We start from the raw sequence: 18907 nt of genomic DNA, 5'->3' as shown, positions 1-18907 counted from the left end.
TTCTCTACTCTCCTGGCGCCCTACTATATTACCTAAGTTCGCCACTCCCATATCACAAAAGTATGCCCTCATAAGAATGCGTTTTGGTTTAATTACCCTAAGGTTATTGGTATGGTCGTATGGAGGGGGAAGTCGACTCACGATGCAGATGGTGTGGCACAACAGTAATCTTTAACATACGTAATCTGCATATGTGAAGCTCTGAAACCCTTAAGGCACTACTGGCTCTGACCAACACTTTGAATCCTAAATGTAAGGACATGTGGGGCTGCTGACTTAACCAGTCTACAAGGATAATCATGCCAGCTTTCAGAGCACTTCATAACGTTTATGAAGTCAGTAACAGGAAATCTAAAAATACCCAAGATGGCTGTTGTAGTCTAGGAATACCAGTAACTGCCTTAGTTCATATAAAGGAAGGAAAGCGGCATTCGAAAGTTATAAATGCTGTCAATATCCTGGGGCTCCATGCCTAACCTCTCTGGATCGTCCTCCTCAGATTCACACCCCACCAGCAAGGAAATAAGACAGCAGCGTGCACTTTAAAGGAGCTTATCGCTACTCTATCAATTACAAACTCGCTTAAAGCAAAAAATATATATATTTTTTTGGAAGCACTTTTGGATTTTAATAGACTACACTCATTGAGCCGCATATGGACATATCTTAATAGCATTCTGGTGTTTCTTATTACGCTCTGCTATTGCATGTTTTTATTCTGCTTTTATCTGCTCCGCCCTTTTTCTTTCTCGGCTGAGATGTAAGGATTATAAAAAACTGAAGATCAATAAACTTTACTTACTTAAAAAATGGTTTTGAGTGCACACACACTGTGGAAAAGTAAATTTTGCCATGTTCTGTGTCCCTACGCCTCATCCATCATATGTTATGTGTGCATGACCAATATGCATATGTTATTCCCCATGTCCGATTAATGACGCAATTACAGTTGTGTCCACCTCTAGTATGTCATTTTCCAGTCCTCGTGAATACTACGAATATCAGGCCTATGTAAAGTTATGTTGCCACGTTTCCCAGTGTGCACGTTATTCCATTATAAAGTCCCCGTTTCTAGGCCTCAAAAGGGCCCGGACCACAGATTCAGCTCCTGTCTCCTGAAAGCCTCGCTGAGGAGCGATACAGCCCCCACCTGTATCCTCGACCTTTCACTTACTTCCTGCTTCGCAGTGCCCGGTGCAGCCCGGCTCTGCCTCTGAGTCTGCCAAGAGTATGTTATGATTCCAGCTATCAGTTCAGTCCTCCTCTTCTGCATTCCTAAAGCTACTGAACTGCATCAATAGTTTCCGTCATTGTCTAGCCTTCTCGTCTCCACGTTAGAGAAATACTGTATTTAATGGTCATTTAGTATTCTTCATCACGCACTACATGTAGAATAATGCATGGTCCAGTCTTAGAATCCAGTTAGCTTTTCCCCTCATGACTTCTAGTTTATATCAACATGTTCCCTAAACATCAGATACCAGATAGGGTTTAGGTACATGTCGCTCCGACCCTCCAGACTCTAGTCTCTGCTCCTAACACAGAGTTCATAGCCCCCAGCTTCTCCTAGTAACACGTCATTGCTAGTTTTCGCGCACCATTAGGTTAGAGGTCCCGGCTCCTTAGGTAGCCCCCTCCTATGTTTCCGCCCATTCATGACATATTCTGTTACGTTTGCACCACATGTCTATGTATACTCCCAGTTACACCTACTTTTACTGTTATCTCTCGCGACTGCTACGCGTCACGCTTTCTGCTCCACCCACTGCTACGCCTACTGCAATGTAATGCTATGTGTCTGCGCTATGTATATAAATCGATGTATTGTTATTAAAAGTTAGCGCGCTCATCCCAGACCTAGCCCCAGCAGCTGCTGGGTCATCCTATGCAGGTTGTCCTGATCCTGTCCTTATGCTGTAATAAACCTGCAAAAACTCCTACTACCTCGAATCTTGACTCTTATTTTATTGAGCTATCTGTTATGCTATAAGTCTAGTCAAAAATAGGGTATTATTTATTTATATACCACAACACACACACACATCTGGCGCTGTGCGATCCCAGCCTCAGTGCGTGTATCTGTTCAAAAAGTGACTGGTAACATATCAGTGTCAAAGTTCCAGGTCTGTGCACCCACCTTGTATAAATATCTGATACTGGGTATCCTACCAGCAATTGGGCACCTTCCACCATGAAAACGGTCAGACACAATAACACAGTGTAGATTATGCAGTGATGCAAAAGAAGATGTACTACACCTACTGTGCACCTGTAAGGGTCTAGAAAAAGAACGAAGATCACTACTAAAACCGGTCCTGAATAAAAGACCTATTCGAACATGCAGACCGGCAGTGAAAGCCTGCTTCGAAGGAGGAGCTATCCAGCTAGCCTGCAGCCTGATGCGCTTTATGAGCGCAGCAGGAACAAAGCTAAACCCAACAGCTAACTGATTCACTGGACACAAACCTGCGATTATCACTTATTTTATAACAAGCTGGAAACGTTTTTAATTGCAAAAGTCTAAATGAACTTTAACCTCCACAATATAATCCTAAATTTTAACATGGATTTTATGGCATTCATTGTTTAAAATCACTTTTTTTGTTTTATTAACATGGTTTTATGTATTTGGGGATTTTAGGCACGGCTATAAGTCTGAAATGGTTTTAAGAAATCAGGCAAATAAGGATTGATTGATTGTATAAATCTAGTAATTATAGCATCCGTTTACCAACACGACGATATTAGGTCACCAGGGTGAAACGGTCTGCTCATCTAGCTTGCATATATATATAATTTCCACACCTGCGTCCTAGGGCACATATAAATAACTCGGGCTCTTTTTTTAGAATTTTATTTTTCATATTTGTGTATTATCGGTCAACAATATATATCTAGTGGTAGGACGCACCACGCACGTACGCCCTCCCGTGGGTGTTAGTTAAAACACGTGCTTTATTATATCTAGTGGGCCAACCTCAATCCGCGTGTTTTCTTTCACTGCTGGACAGCTGAGGCTGCAAAAGCCGCTGCACACGTGTCTAGCGCTCACGATAAACAGGTCTTCTCTTTTAGTATCTCGGAGTTCATGTGTGCAACAACCGCCCGTCCCCTAATGTAGATTATAAAGCGCAGCAGGCCGCCGAGTTAAATGTAAAAGCGCATGAAAGAGTTTGCCCTCCCCAAGGGATAGCCCCCCCACTCCCCGCGAAACTATTCACTCCTATCGAATGTGTGCAGCATCCCACCACAGCCCACCCCTCTCCCTTGAGGACTCTTCGGCGAACATCAAAATTAGCCCGTCCCGTTTCAAATCCGGTCTCTACCACCGCCTCGCGCCCTCTCACGAGGCCGTTGCTCGCCCGCGCCCCCCGGCGGCTCGCGACAGAAAGGGGGAGGAGGAGGCGGAGGAAGGAGCGAGGGAGGTGCTGCCCAGAGAGAGGTTAGACACACACAGCACGTTTATCTCCCGCGCCAAAAGCCCCACGCTCGCCACTGTGTGAGCTTCCCGCGGCCCAGAACTCCGTCAGGTCGCACCAGCCGCCACCGCCATGGCTCTCTGCAACGGAGACACCACCAAGGTCAGTCAGGGAGCGGGAGCACGGGGCAAGAGATTCACACGCAGTGTTTAGGAGCCGGGCCTGATGCCTCAGATATGCCTGGATAAGGCCTGTCAACTAAGGCTGGCTTTTTATGAATGTGTCGCATTTCATTCTGAACGTCAGCGCCCACCGGTGGAGAAGGAGGGGTGTTCAGCGCGGGCACTGTTTGCTGGGGCGGGGGAGAGGGCTACGAGCCAAGGGACGTTTTTAACCGTCAGCGCGCGCGACCGGAGCGGCTCACTCTGATCTCAGACGTAGGGGGGTGGAATGGTGAGTTGTGCCCATCCACCTCCCTTCAGATCGACTGTCCCTCCCGTTGTAGAGTCCCAGGACCTGTTTCGGCCTTGCTTCCGTAATTTCGCTGCTTCTCCTGGGGTGCTGTTATCGCACAGTCGTCACCCCAAAGATCTCTCAATCGGCACGGTTTCTCCCACCACTTTGGCTAAAGTTGCTTAGCTCGCGAGCCGGTGTTTAAAACCGTCTTGTGAGTGGCTCGCGCGCGCCCACGCACAGCAGAGGCATGCGAGAACTGCTTCCGGGAGACACATGTTTATCTGTCTCCCGGTGGATAGGTGAGCTAGTTGCTCTACCTAATCAGATGTGAAACGCAGCTTCAATTGTAGACCGGTTTTCTGGGAGACGTACTCTTTTGCAGGAAAGTATCGTGACAGCGTCTCGGGGAGGCATGCTACTAATATTTGACACGAGACTCCCCAGCCTCTTTGTAATGTGCGCACCGGGACCTGATGGCTCGCTTGGGATAGTGCTGCCATTACTATGGAAACTCCTTACGAGCAAACATCCTCGTTAAATGTTGGGGGAATTAAAATATATATATTTTTTTTGTTGGCTATCATTCGTCATTTTACTACTAGGTCAGGTTTTCTTATCTAGAGTTGCCACATGGTTGGGTAAATAATAGGGCCTTAACTGTCAAAATTTCCCACTGTGTTTTCACCAGAAGCAGAGTTGATTGTGTATGTCACCACTGCTTCTGGTGAAAACAATCAAAACAGGTTAGACTGAGGTGATATCACTCGTAGAGGGGCACGGTATAGATCAGATTGCATTTCCTCAACTAAACACTTAAAGGTAGTCAAATAAAAACAAGCATTGGAAATGCAATAGGTCTCGCATTAGGAAAGTTTGAGCTATTGGTCTTGTAAATGACAATTTTTTTATTTATGTGCTGTTTTTGAAAATAGCTAAATTAATAGCTTTGTCATTTACAATGCCAATAGTTATAACTTTTGCAAATGTGACACCTATAGCATTTGTAATGCAACATGTTTAGTATTTACGTGACTTAGATGTATTGATATTACAAATAACAATGGCTTTTAATTTTTAAAAATAATTAATACTTAAATAAAAGTGATTGTAATTTATAATGGCAATAGCTTAAACTTTTGTAAATAACTTTTGTAAAGATTATGTTGTGTATTTTATTGTGACGAAAATCCAAGAACAGAAGTGAAATATTAACATCTTTTTGTGACATTTGTAATAAAGCTTGAAACATTGAGAGAACATATTTGAACCAGTGATGCTGTGGTTGCGCTGAGTGATGCTGAGTGAGGCCGAGCGCACGCTGGTGAAGCTTCAGATGCCTGTGGGAGGGGGGCAAGTTGCAGAATCACAGGAGGTTTAGCGACATTACCGAGACTCGAACCGGGTTATGAGTTTAAATGAATGTAAACGCGAGAGAAAGTATCTATCTATCAATGGGCAACATGGTGAAACACATGTAATCGATCAACAAATTTAATACATGTAAACGCGCTAAAATTACAATGTATCTAAACGCGCGGGAAAGGAAATATATGTCAATGCGCAACATGGAATTTTTTTTTTAAAAGCACTACAAAGGGATTTCATGTAAATGCGCGGACATTACTGAGACTCGAACAGAGTTACGAGTTAAAATGTATGCAAAGCGCAACACGGAAAAGCATCTTTGAAAGCCCTACAAAGGGAATTCATGTAAATGCGCGGACATTACCAAGACTCGAAAAGGTTTACAAGTTAAAATGTATGCAAAGCGCAACCCGGAAAAATATCTTTGCAAGCACTACAAAGGAAATTCATGTAAATGTGCGGACATTACTGAGACTCAAAAAGGGTTACAAGTTAAAATGTATGCAAAGCGCAACCCGGAAAAATATCTTTGCAAGCACTACAAAGGGAATTCATGTAAATGCGCGGCCTTTGAAGTGCACTTTACACGGCCGGCCGGCAGTGAAACGGAAAGGCAGATAAGGGGAGGGGGGAGAAGAAATGCGACACGGCGGGCAGGGGGCGGAGCGGGGAGAGGGTGTGAAAACAGCAGGGGCCTGGAGTGCGGCTGAGGGAACTGATGTGCACGCGCTTTTAAGCTCAATGCACATGCGCATTGAGCTTAAAAGTCACGGGCACTTCAAGGAATCGCCACGATTCCTTGCAAGTTAGTTAAAGAGTGGTTAAGCCCCAATAGTCTCGCAAGCTCGATGCGCATGCGCATCGACAGGCGAGACCTAATAAGGCGTTGGGATGTAATCAGAGGTAGGTACCTCTAGAAAAACAAATTTCATTTTCTTTGTGTATGTTCCCGGATAAAATAATTTACATAGTTTTAAAGCGCGGCTCGCAGGAATACAGAATGAATTGGTAACAAAGCCAAATGTAGCATCATTTATCCATGTCCAGACTAAGTTTCAATTTTCTTGGATAATATTATGTGAAGTTTTTGCTAGCATTCAATCAATTCAACCCTGTAAGGGCTGGAGTGATAACAGGTGAAATAACCATTGGTAAACTCTGGCGAGTTATGGAACCATAATGGTCTAAATGTAAACTTTTACAGATAACTCGCACAAGCTGCTTCCTTTCTCGCACCACTGAAGTCAGTCTGAAGCACGGAGCCTTTCACGAGATCGTAGAGGTGGGACCGTGACTATTGATCGTTTGTCTCATCAGCTGCTTCGTTAACGCCACGGCAGCAAAGGGATTCCACTGACATTAAAAAAGTAACGCAGTTCCCATGACCAGCATTTTACAATCATTGCCATCGGCCCCCAGTAGGTTGTTTACCGGTGGTGCCGGTGAAAATTAGACTGGGTTGCAACCTAATTCGTAACCTGTGGTCTGCGACCCCCTTTCAGGAAGTCTGCTACTGTTTAGAAAAATACATATTAGAATAATAATGAACATACTCATACAAATCTAAATGTAATTTTTTTAAAGGCTAGGTAAATGTAGAACTTGAATGTAGAGGCTAAATATTCAGTTGATTCCTTAATCTTAATTTGTGAGAACAGCACAAGTGCATACTGTGATATAGACACTTGGCTTCAATTAACACTCTAGCATGCACTAACGAAAATAAAGTTCACTAGGAATAAGAAAGACACAATGATATGCTACAGTCTGGCATGTTGCTTTGTCTTGGAAACCAGATTTTGAAAATATGCAACCTAAACCGCACAATAGAAATTTAGAGGTTTGTGTATTTTGTTTGAGAGCTAAATAAATGTTTAATAATTTGTGTATTTGTTTGACGTATATGTATTTCTTCAGCTGTTTATTTTTGGAGCTTCAAGTCCTAGAATTTGCTTAGCCAGTGGTTCCTGGCTTTAAATAGAGAAGTAGCAGGGTTCCACAGAGGCCAAACGTTTACCACTCTACTAAATGCTAGAGGTGGTGAAGCCAACAAGTTAACAGAGAGAGTAGACGCTGAGCTGAGTCAAGGGTCTGGCTTAGCCCGTGCACGAGCCAAACCGTGAAAAAGTTTGACACGTAAATCGTGCAACAGTCAGCACATAAAAAAATGATAAAATCTCTTCAAAATTAAAAAAGGTGTAATTATTCATGGAATTCCCCTAGATAATGCAATTAGTAACTGAACAGGCAATTCAGTTGTCATATGCCACCTACATGTGACCTTTATGTTTTTTTTTATACAAGGAGTCACATTATAGTCCATTAAATTGAACTCAAAGATGTTTTTTGTACAGCACATACTCTGTATTTCAAGATGCTCTCATGCAATAATGAAGTATAAACGTGGACAGTGAAATAAACTATTTGCGTATGAACACACAATTTCATTAACTGGGAATGCCACTATTGATCTCAGGTTTTCTGGGTTCACATTATGTAATTCAGCCAATTGGGTATCTCCTTCTCCTGTTTACGTCAAAGGTTAATTCTGTGTCTTTAATTCTTGATGTATGAGGTTAAGGCACGAGTGGCAGGCAGAAGACAAACAAAAGCTCAACTCCAAGAGGACCTTGCAGTAAGCCAGGCCTCTGGCTTGAGCCATCAGTGGCTTGCCCACCTTCACTAGTTGCAGATATGTTCGCTACGTTTTTCAGAACATTTGAAAGGGACGGCAAAGGACTGCTTCTGAAATGAGTCAAAATGTTCTTTGTTTGAGATTCCTTTATTTTTCTACCTTTACCCGATTTCCCAAATTGAAGCAATATTTTGATTTACCTCTTCATGTCCTTGATATGGCTCTTCAGTTACATGTTAATTTATACCAGCGTGTGAAAAAAAAGCTATTATTTACTATGTCTCATTTGTGTGTGGAGCCTTTAGTTTTGTCAAGTGAAAAGACCATTACGCTACATCCCACCCATTTCAATGTTTAATTATAAATAAGTGTCACAGACTACTTTTCAAAGTAAACAAAATACATGAGCCTCAACCATTTTTCAACGAATGATGTTGATTTCCTGTAACTTAAAAAATGTTGCCTTTCAGCCTCTTGAGAGGTCTATGCTGTACGAAACATGAATTTTGTATATAGATACTTCTGGCCTGCAAATACTGTATACCTTAAAAGTTAGGAGAGCACTAATTATGTTGCTGAGTCAACCTTGAAGATTGTGAGTATCACAAGACCTTAATGTAGTATTACGCCTTCTCGGTGTGGTCACCCCAGTTTTTTTTTTTGCCTTTTGCTGGACACTTTGTTTTTTGTTGGCACTGGAAATCTGTGCACTTTACCCCTACTAACCAGGGGCAAGGTGCCTGTGCTCCCCATTTAAACATGGTCTAATTGGCTTACTCTTAATTGGTATATTTAATTTACCTATACGTCCCTTTTGTATAGTTCAAGGTGTATGTACCAAAGAACGAGAAGTTGAATGCAATTAGTGGACTGCAACACCTATTGTGTCATCCAGTACTGTTGTACTGCAAACCTTCCTTCAGGCTAACCCTGTGCAGTATGACTGTAGCAGTGTAAAAACTGCACTTCTACAGATGAAAACAAACCCTTTTGACGGGTCAAAACCTTCCATTTTAATATGTGTCACCCCTATGCAGTCCTTGAATTCCACAAGGCTTGATGCATGTATTTAAAAGCAGGGCATGTATAAATTTAATGTTAACATGTCCTGATAGTGACTAACACCCAGAAATTAGTTTTCAATGTGTTAGGCCTAGCTATTGTAGATGGAAAACAAGAGTACAGATTAAAAATCACTTACTGTATCTCAGGAATGGGAGTAACTAGAAAAGTAATTGAAACAGATATTTTTAATAGTTATTAAAATATAATTTAATAATGATAGGTTTTTAATACTTATTAAGTAAAAGTAACTTTTAGAGTACCATTTTCCTGACTGAAGTTCCAGGAGGCTAAATTTGGAATTGCTCTCCTACTTCTGCCAGCTAATACCAAGCATATTGAATAGGTGTGAAAAAACATGCTAGGAGATTTACAGGAGCACAAAATAGGCTGACCTTAATGGCATCAGAAGACTCATCTGAACCTGACAGAATATGTAGGGTGGGGAACTTTAAACATCCTTTTGACATTAGTTTCAAAATCTGCTTGACAGGTCTGCTGATGTTTTACAAATAACACTGGATGCATACTTATAAGGAAGGGAAACTGAACGCCAAATCAATTCTTGTGTATCCACTGTCTGGTTGCTGGAAAACCATGCTTTGTTCTACAAGAGTTCTGTTTGTTGGGTTAATGGGGTTACTACAGTGGCTGCTTCAAACTGGATTTGAGTGTTAGATGTGAGAGGACCCTAGGATTACGTTAGTACACTCCCCACACACACACACACTGAGCCTTCACAGCCCAAGTTTAGTATGTCCCCTAGACTTTCCCCATCTTGAAAATGCCGTAAGTGGGTAGGGTTGGCCCAGAAACTTTTGACCCATTGGTTAGGGAGCACACAGGAGCCATTCCATCCACAAGCTCATGCCATGCATAAACGAGACTCCTCCAGGCCCCCACTTCAGAACATTCCTAGACCGGAGGAAGATCAGAAGAGAACTCCATATGCTCTCTGCGACCTTAGAAGGGCCCTAAAGGACTGAACCTTCTCTCTTGCACCCAGGACAAAGAAGTGGATGCCAAGGCTTCTAAGGCTGACTTCCTGTTGAAGATACAGGGATACAGCCAGTTTTAGAGGCCTGAACAGTCATACCTGGTATTACAATTCTTATTTCCTGTTTCAACCTGGGAAGCTGCTAGATCAAACCTTTATAGTTAATTCCTAGTTTATTCTCAACATCATATTTAATGGTTAAAGCAGAATTTTGATATCTTGTATAAAATTAACGTAAAAATGCACTGTGTGCTGCCCGAGCCAAAATGTACCCAAACCAGTTTTGCCATTGTGCACCTCAGAGTGGAAATACACACCGTTGGCTGGGAGAGTTAACAACTGGCTTAGAGGACAGCAGTATGTCTCTGAGCTTAGGAATACCAAATTGGTTGTAGCTAATCCCAGCTATGTGGTCAAAAGTTATCTGGGAGTGGACCGCAACAGTCGGCATAACATAGGGCTGCCTTTACACCTCCTCTTTTGACTTCTATATACCAAAGGGGGGTGTCTCCTATTAAGTCCTAGGACCCTCTGAGACATCCATGACCCAGTCACAGTAGGTGGGAAAACCAGTTTTGCCCCTGTCGGGTGGTAGATCTCCTCTAAATAGTCCATTGCCCAAGGATCAAAAGACCAGTCTGCCTGGTGGCCAAAGAGTTATGCTAGATTATATAACATGAGCTCCGGTTTGATTTTTCAGTAAAACAAAGAGAAAGGGCTGCAAAAGGAGGAGGAATAGTTGTGACTGCGTGGCAGAATTTCTGCAATCACTGGTTAGAATTCAGAATGAATCTGTTACCTCAGCTTACACCCCCTCAATTTCCCTGGACCTGGGAAGACTCTGCAAGTTACTCACTTTTTCCACCTTTGTAGGATTGGGACAAGGTGCTGAGGCATGCTCAGGAGGTTGCCCCCCCCTTAGTGTGCAAGAAAAGCAAGTTGTCTTGCAAGTTTTTTTTCTCGCATGGCCTTGCAACAAATGGAATTGTGCATAGTGGAGAATTACTTAGCTACAGCTTTCAACCTTGTCTCTCCGCAGAATTTAGACTTCCAAAAATGTGGCTTGGACATAAAACCTTGGATCGGGGGGAGGCGATATATCTGTCTGAACCCCCAGAACGACCCCAATGTCTGTGAAATGCAGGCTTGTGCAACTCGGAGATTCTGGTGCCAGCACCAATGGCTTAAGGGGAGCCTGGCAATACAATATATCATACTCCAAGGGACACTTGCCAACCTCAGCCTTGTCCTTTGACCTGCTGGTTGATTTTTGATCTCCATTTCTGACACTAGCAAATGGTGAAATCGTTGAACAGGAAGACCTGCTTGGTATATGCAACTTCTATTCCATTGCGGTCTGCCTGAAATCGCACCTAGGTCGTAGTCAATGGGAAGCTGACTTTTGATTGGTTTTAGTTGACGCTTTTTGCCTTAAATAATAAAGTCATCTACAGCTACCATAACCTATTTTATGATCTTGGTGCGTTTTTTGCTAACATTTTTTTGCTCTTTCTCAAAATTGGTATATGTATTTAAATGTTTATGTCTTTACTTTACAATTGTTGGTGCTGGTTCAATGCTTTAACTTAAGAAGCACTTCTCTGGGGATTGCCTGCTGTTTGTGACAGATGCTGCGGGATGACCAGAGATTCGCTCTGCAATGTGTTTTGACCCAACCAAAGTGAATGTAGTTGTAGTGGTACACCCTCCCAAATGAATAACTCCACTACTGACAGAGGTTAAGAATTTGTGTGACTAGAGTATGATTTAGAGATGTAATTGCATTGTCTAGCGATCAATATTAGTGCAACATTGATGCTGAATACACCAAGGTCTGGTGGGAGCAAGCCCATCTTCTAGGAGATCAGAACAAGGAGGGGAATGGAAGCTATACATAGATAGAAAGCATATTATTATTTGGTGTTTGTATTTCCGATTCGTGGTCAAAACGCCAGGCACCTGGTTAGCATCAAGCCATTAACAAAATGCTGGATAAGTGAAAAGCCTGGTTCTGGCTGCCCTTCTCATTACTGTGGTGCCCTACATCTGGGATCCACTTGCAGGTACACATGTCTAAGACAATAGCTATTAAAACTACAATAAAGAAAAGAATACCTTAGCTGTGTTCGCTTCTAGTGGGTTGCTTCTTGGGTCTTACTTAATCCCAATAAAAATTGCTGTGTTGAGTTGTTCCCGGCCATCAGTATCCAAGTGGACGTGTCAGTGGTTAGCCAAAGAAAGCTTCAAGTGAAGTTTGGACCTGATCTTGTGTAGCCCCGCTAGGATGAGCAGTTCCGGTAACTATGTTGTGCGCCAGGATGTGGGATGCTAGTGTGGTTATGAGCTTCTTTTTGATCATATCAAAGGAAAGTGGGCTGTTGCTTGAAATTTCGTTGCATGCTATTTAACATGTCCCACTAAGAGGATGTATTTTAGTTGTGCTCAGCTGTGAAGCTTCATCCTTAATTTTTAGTTTCAAACTGTTGTGCGTGGCGCTTTTCTGAGATAAGCATTAGTTACTGCATGTTCTGGAGTATGTCCATCCCTTCATATCTTCCGAGCCACCTTCAGCCTTCGATTCCCACGAAAAATATATTGTCAGGTGTCCATTACTTTTGTTGAATCGTGTGCAGATGAGACATTTAGTCAGCTGTGTTTCAGGCTGCACTGCCTTGAATTTAGGAAATGGAATACTTGCTCGAAGGAAGACCTTTGTGCATTAAGACCTTGTTACATTGTTACACTTTATTGCTTCCTGTCAAACTAAAGAAAACACTCGTTTGCTATGGAAGGCTATTTATTGTACATAACTTCTTCAAGGCAGTTTCCTGCTGCCAGCACGTGATTTACAATCTGTTTGTCAATCAAGTATAAATACAGTGGTGCTTAATGTTAAACCAGAACTGTGGAAGCCCAAGAGAGAGTAGTAGACTATGTCACCATGCAAAATTCTATGTGGCTTTCACAAACGTCTGAACAATAAGCGCTCTCTCTGTATTGGATACAGATGGAGACTTAGCTGCCCTCTGCCAAATTGCTCCCCCCATCAATCTCAATACTCCGATGACTCGCCCACTGTACAATATAGCCTGTCTTGGTCACAGCTAAAGGGCGTTCTAGTGCTCTGTAAAAACACAAAATCACATTATTTTTGTCCCCATGACTCAAAATATCTTCCAACAAGTGTGACTTCAGCGTGCATCTCTGGAGCGTGACAGTCTGGTGAGCTCAATGGATCAACTGTGTAACTCTATACAAATCGGTATGGTGTAACAAAATGTCGGCCAGACACTGATCTCAAATCTTAGGTATTCCAACAGCATATAAATCCTGAAGCGTGAAGTCGACTCCCTACCTTTCCTCCCCAGCCCACTTGTGGAACATCCCATCCAACATGCCAGGGGAAAAGTCTGCATTGCCATTAACCGGGGTATGTGAGGCGGGTACAGCTTGAATCGACGTGTATGGGCTGTCTGTCTCCAGTGGTGGAGAGTGGACAAGGTAGAGGACAATAGAGTGCCAACAGAATAACCGATACGGAGCGGCAACCATGGCAAATGTTTAAGGGGTATTCGACTTGCAAGCTGTTCCAGTCAGACCCAGGGTTTAACAAGGGCAGAGATCCAATCCAATGATGGGATAAGTTGAGCAGCAATAATATAACGGGCAATACGTGGGACTCCGAACCCGCTCTCCCATGAAAAACTGTATAAAACTGCTTTAGCCCCAATGAGAGGTTTGTCGCTCCACACAAAATACCATAGCTTTCTCTGGATCAGTGCAACAACTGTCTTTGGTATCTGGAGTGGGTGAACCAATACCACGTATAGAGGCTTGGCAGGAAGTTCATTTTAAGGCAGTTGACTTTACCCATCCAATAAAACTCAAGTTGGCCTCACCTGTAGAGGTCTTTGAAAAGAATGTTCAAAAGTGGGGAATGTTAAAAAGAAAAACGTCTGAAGGAACCCTCAGAATAGACCCTTACAAATAGTGAAAGTAAGTAGAGCTCCAGGCAAAATCTGTGGACTCAACCTGTTGGAATGAAGATGACACAGGAACCGACTCCCATGCAGACCGATTTTTCGTTGTTATTTTCGAATCCGGAAACTTCCCCAAACTCCCTCTGCGCAGCTTTGAGTACATCCAGAAAAGGAGCTGGATTGGTCAAAAAACAAACTTATCGTCTACAAACACCGTAATCTTCTGTTGCCTGTCAGGGAGCCCCATATGCTGGGATCAGCCTGAATCTTCTGAGTAAGAGGTTCAATACAAAGTGCAAATAATGCAGGAGATAGGGGGCACCCTTGACGGGTTCCCCTGTACAGCTTAATCGGGTGGGACATGATGTCCTGTGCCTTAATCTTCATAGATGATGTTACCAAAAATTGGCCAAGATCCAAGACCTCAATGGAGAGCCCAAGTCTGTCATGGACACGACTTTAGTCAACAAGCATTTGCAATGCAATAGGTCTCTCAGTTGTGAGAGTTTGAGCTATTGGCATTGTAAATGGCAATACCTTTTATTTACGTGTTGGTTTTGAAAACATAAATTAAAGGCATTGTCATTTACAACGCCAATAGCTTAAACTCTCGCAAATGCGAGACCTATTGCATTGCAAATGCTTGTCTTCATCATACTTTGACGCAGAATAAGAGAGAGCAAAAAAGAAAGCAGTAAAAGAAGGTGACGGAAAAAGTACTGTGAGTTTAAAAGCCAAGGAGTGTCTGGTGATGGGTTAACGATGCATGAGAGGGAATCAAAATCACACAACCTTGGAATGGCCATCACAACCTTCAGCACCTCCTGAGTAAAAGTTATGTGGTCCTAATTATATTCACATGTTTCCTATTTTGCCACATTCTGTATTTTTCATGTGCAGTTTTGTGCACATTGCCTTTGATAGAGAACTGTGCCGGAGGGTGGCGTCCCTATGACTTTGGTAACGTTTTTTTCTTGGTTGCATGTGCATGAAATCAGGTTTCCTAGATTTACTGAAGGAAACGGCAGGAGTAGCATTGAGAAGGAAAGTCAAGGAGTAGGCACGCACAAAACAGGACTAAGAGTCTGGGGAAAGCAGTTAGAGGATTGGGACAGACAGACAGACAGACACGCAGCAGGCACGCACAAACGGGGCTAAGAGCCCAGAGAAAGCAGTTAGGAGGGACAGGCAGGCACCCAGTCTAAGAGCCCAGGAAAAGCGATGAGAAGGAGGGACAGGCAGGCAGCAGGCATGTATAAAGCAGGGTTGCGAGTGCATCAAAAGCAATAAGGAGGGACAGGCAGGTACGTACAAACAGGGCTGAGAGCCCTGAGAAAGTGGCGAGAAGGAGGGGCTGGCAGGAAGCTGGCATGCACACAACTGGGCTGCGAGCCCAGAAGAGCGGCCGTGATCGGAGACCCCTTGCTCGGTGTGTGCCCAGGGAGCGGGCAGCGGCGTGGGAAGTGGGCGGGCAGCGGCATACAACAGCGTTGAGGGAGTAGCATTGCCCACGGATTGCTCCGAGTGGGCGGGCAGCGGCGTGAAATGAGGCTTAAATTAAATCAGACGATTTTATGGAAAAGTTCTATTTAAATATCACGTGCAGGCCATTTCAGTATTTTAAACGGGCAAATGGCCCATATTTTTGTTTCTGGGAAAGGTGCAACCACCATCGTGATTGGAATCTATTTTACATGTATTACACTGACAGTATAGCATCACTTAATTAACCTGATCTTGTTTTACCCCTAGCCGAGGCCTCTGACGCTCATCCATGAGGGATGACCTTTCTTAAGTGCACTTTCTGCAGTCTATTTGGTTCTCTCAGCCCCTGCACTGGGCTGGTGCTCCGATTGGCCCAAGCCGCCGTCAGTCAGGAGACTGGTCTCGTGCAGCCAGGCTGCTCTTCCGGTGGAAGGGAGAAGCCGCTGATGGAGAGCTAGAGGCGGGTGGAGGGCGGTGCTGCGAGAGGGCTGGGGACGAGCAGGCTGTCCAGGGACCGGGAGGCGCGCCGCTCTGTGGGGCTTGCAGGTTGGACCTTAACCTCCGCCTGGTTGTGGAAGGAGAGTACGGGGAGAGGTGCCAGAGCGAGGACGAGAAGGGCATGGTAAGCGGTTAACGGGGACAGCTGCAGGCGTGGAGCACCAGGAGATTCCACTCCTAAATAAAGGGGAGAGGGGAGCGGGCGAGGGTGATCTATACCGCTGAGGAGGGGTGCTTAGAGGGAAGAGCAGTGGAAGGGTTGAGGGTCTGGAACTGGACTGCTATGATGATGGTGCTAGGGAGAGAGGAATAACAGTGTTCAGTGGCGATTATGTTAAAGCTGCACAATGTAAGCCAGCAATCGTGGGAATTCCTCGAATACAGGAAGGCGGGTGCTGCAGCTGTAACACCTGCGACTACTTGTTACATCATCATCTGTGGGCTGGATGTGAAGGGGACATGACGGCTGGTGGAAGGAGAAACCTACCGGATCACACGCAGGGCCCCAGATGAATACAACAAGACGGAGCATGCCGCGCTTGGAGCGCGTGTGCGCATTAGAAAAAGAAAGTGGAAATAACATGAAGCTTGCGCTGACGGAAGTGAGATGTGCACATACTCGGGTTCACGGGCGCGTTCACAGACCCCAATCGCCAGCCCTGTGCTTGCCCTGGTCTGTACCACTTGAGAGGCAAGTCGCGAAGAATAGATCTCGCTGGCGACAGCGCTTTCGCGCTGCGTCACCAGGCGAGACCTAAAAAGGACCTGTTCACTCGGTCAAATGCTTTCTCTACATTAAGGACAGGAGAAGTATCTGTACACTGCCATGTGTTCTTGTCCAGGAACATTAATAGTGTTATCCCCGTCTGTCGGTCTTGTATAAAAAACACTCAAACAGGGATATGAGAGGAGGCCTGATCCCGCCTAATCGATTTCTTGGTAACTATCTTAAGGTCACTATTTAAAAGTGTAATCGGTCTCTAAACGACCCACATTGATATAGGGGTTTGGATGGTTTCAGTATCATAGAGCGGGTAGATTCTATCATGGTCATAGTGACCGGTCTGGTGTCTAAGCAAGAATTCATGATCGTAGTCAGATGATGCAGAGGCCTCGCCCTCTGTCTCCCAGCTATGAAAGATTGTATCCATCCAGATGTGGACCAGCCCACTGCAGTGCACGCACATTGTTTTTCACAGTTAAGTCTGAGTGGTTGTCAGCCCTCAAGCGATTCCATGGGTCTGGAGCAGGAACCCATCCTCTAGTCTCCCTGCATGTAAATCCATCTGTAATATCAGGGCTGTACACAAACTATTGGAAAACCACACATTCTTTTAGGCCCCCCGAGACAGCCCCACAGTTCTCTTACTGTTACTTGATCTGTCCCTAAGGGGCAGTACAGATTCAAAGTAGATAGGGCTCTAGGGCATATGCTGTAGAACCATGTAGAGCCAATTGCAGAAAGTAGGTTCCAAACGTGCGGGATTGTGAGCTATTAGGGGTGACCCTGTGCCTTTGGGGCCGATGAGTGAGGAGGAGGGAGCTGTGTTCCCATCGTGCTTGTGTTTTGGACAGTCTAGCGCAATTGTAGAAATTGACTCTGAGTCGCCCCAGCACTCACCTGCAACTTGTGGCTTCACAGGGATGGAGGGGGGAGGTCCATTAAACTTGGCCGCCACTCACCTAGGCTTATAATGAGCGCTACAGTGGCCGTGACTCTAAGCCGACTCCACCCCTCTGCTGAGCACTGGTGGGCATCATTTTGACTGGGAGAGCGGTGTCACTGGGGTTTGGCAAGTGCCTCAAATCTCAGGATTCCCCTGTTTTGGGCAATCCATGCTTGTCGCAGCGTGCCGAAAAAAGGTTCCCTTCCTGAAATCTGACCTTCAAAGTCTGCTCCACTTTGCCATGACGGGCTTTAAGGCGAGGAGGGCCGTCGCGCAAGAGGAGCTCGGCGATGATCATCATGCAGGGGTCCTCGTAATAGCCATGCTCCAAGCATTTACCTTCTTAACAATCGCTAATAAAAATGTTGATGTCCCAAATGAACTGAATCAGCAGTTACATATACTCTGGATGAACTCTAATCAACCCAGTCATTAAGGGAATTAAGTAATGTTTATCCTACTTGATTCTTCAGAAGCTAATGATATAGTGATACTTACCTTTTAAAATGGACCCAATGAGTTGGCTGGAAAAAAGGCCATTGCTTTGAAGGAATCTAGTCATTTCTAAACAATAGTGCACAGAAGGTTAGGATGAGATCATGTGAATCCTCCAGTCATCACATTACTCACCATCCCCTCTGGATCACCATTATATCCTCTCATTATTACGTACACATGCTCACCCTAGCCTTCTAAAATCACAGATACCAACTGAAATTCCAGCCCCTCAGAAATCCTGACTGTTAGTGGACTGGTTGAAAAGCATCTTCTGTTTAACCACCCTACAACCGTGGGCACATCTCCCATTCATCTCCAGGAACCTGGTTGGTCTTTTCTTTTTTTTAACATTCTGGTTTTATCCGCGGCTCAAATTCTCCCGCAGTGCGGGAGAATTAATGAGTGGGTGGGGCTGCGTCAGCCAACGGATGTGCGCAGCACCAGCGAGGTAGTGCTCGCGATGGCCTTTGGCCGACGCGAGCACGGAACGGGTTACTAATGAACGTTATGGTCACATCATTACATAGACACATTAGTCCCCGCAGCACAGTTCTGAGGACTGTACCGTTACACATCACAGCACTCTATACACAGCGAGACCTAATAATTATATGCTTATGGCGATGTTGGATCATCTAGGGAGTAAAGAACAGGAGGGTTGTGTATATTTCCACGATTCACATTCCATCTGCCCCCGACAGCCATCCACTTTTAGCGGGAACCGCGTGCAACATAAAGTTTTTTCCCGGACCACACACCAGTCCATGTCCGCCTTCCAGGCTGCTAGTGTAGGCGGTGCTTTCGCTCCTCACAAATGAGCAAGGTTTCTTTTGGCCACCATTTGA

General features: G+C 44.5%; 1 protein-coding gene across 1 annotated transcript in view; it reads left to right on the top strand.

The window, feature by feature from the left end:
- Nucleotides 1-3409: 3409 nt before the first annotated feature.
- The window catches only part of GMPS (guanosine monophosphate synthase), a 515861-nt gene continuing 500363 nt past the window's right edge, over nucleotides 3410-18907 (top strand). The window contains exon 1 of the mRNA XM_078667712.1: nucleotides 3410-3581. Coding sequence (XP_078523838.1) covers nucleotides 3552-3581 — 30 coding nt within the window. The 5' untranslated portion in view covers nucleotides 3410-3551. The remainder of the gene's footprint in view (nucleotides 3582-18907) is intronic.

This window comes from Lissotriton helveticus, chromosome 11 (assembly GCF_964261635.1).
Source record: "Lissotriton helveticus chromosome 11, aLisHel1.1, whole genome shotgun sequence".
Taxonomy (NCBI): domain Eukaryota; kingdom Metazoa; phylum Chordata; class Amphibia; order Caudata; family Salamandridae; genus Lissotriton; species Lissotriton helveticus.
Note: the sequence above shows the minus strand (reverse complement) of the source record. Positions and strands in the feature narration are given on the sequence as shown.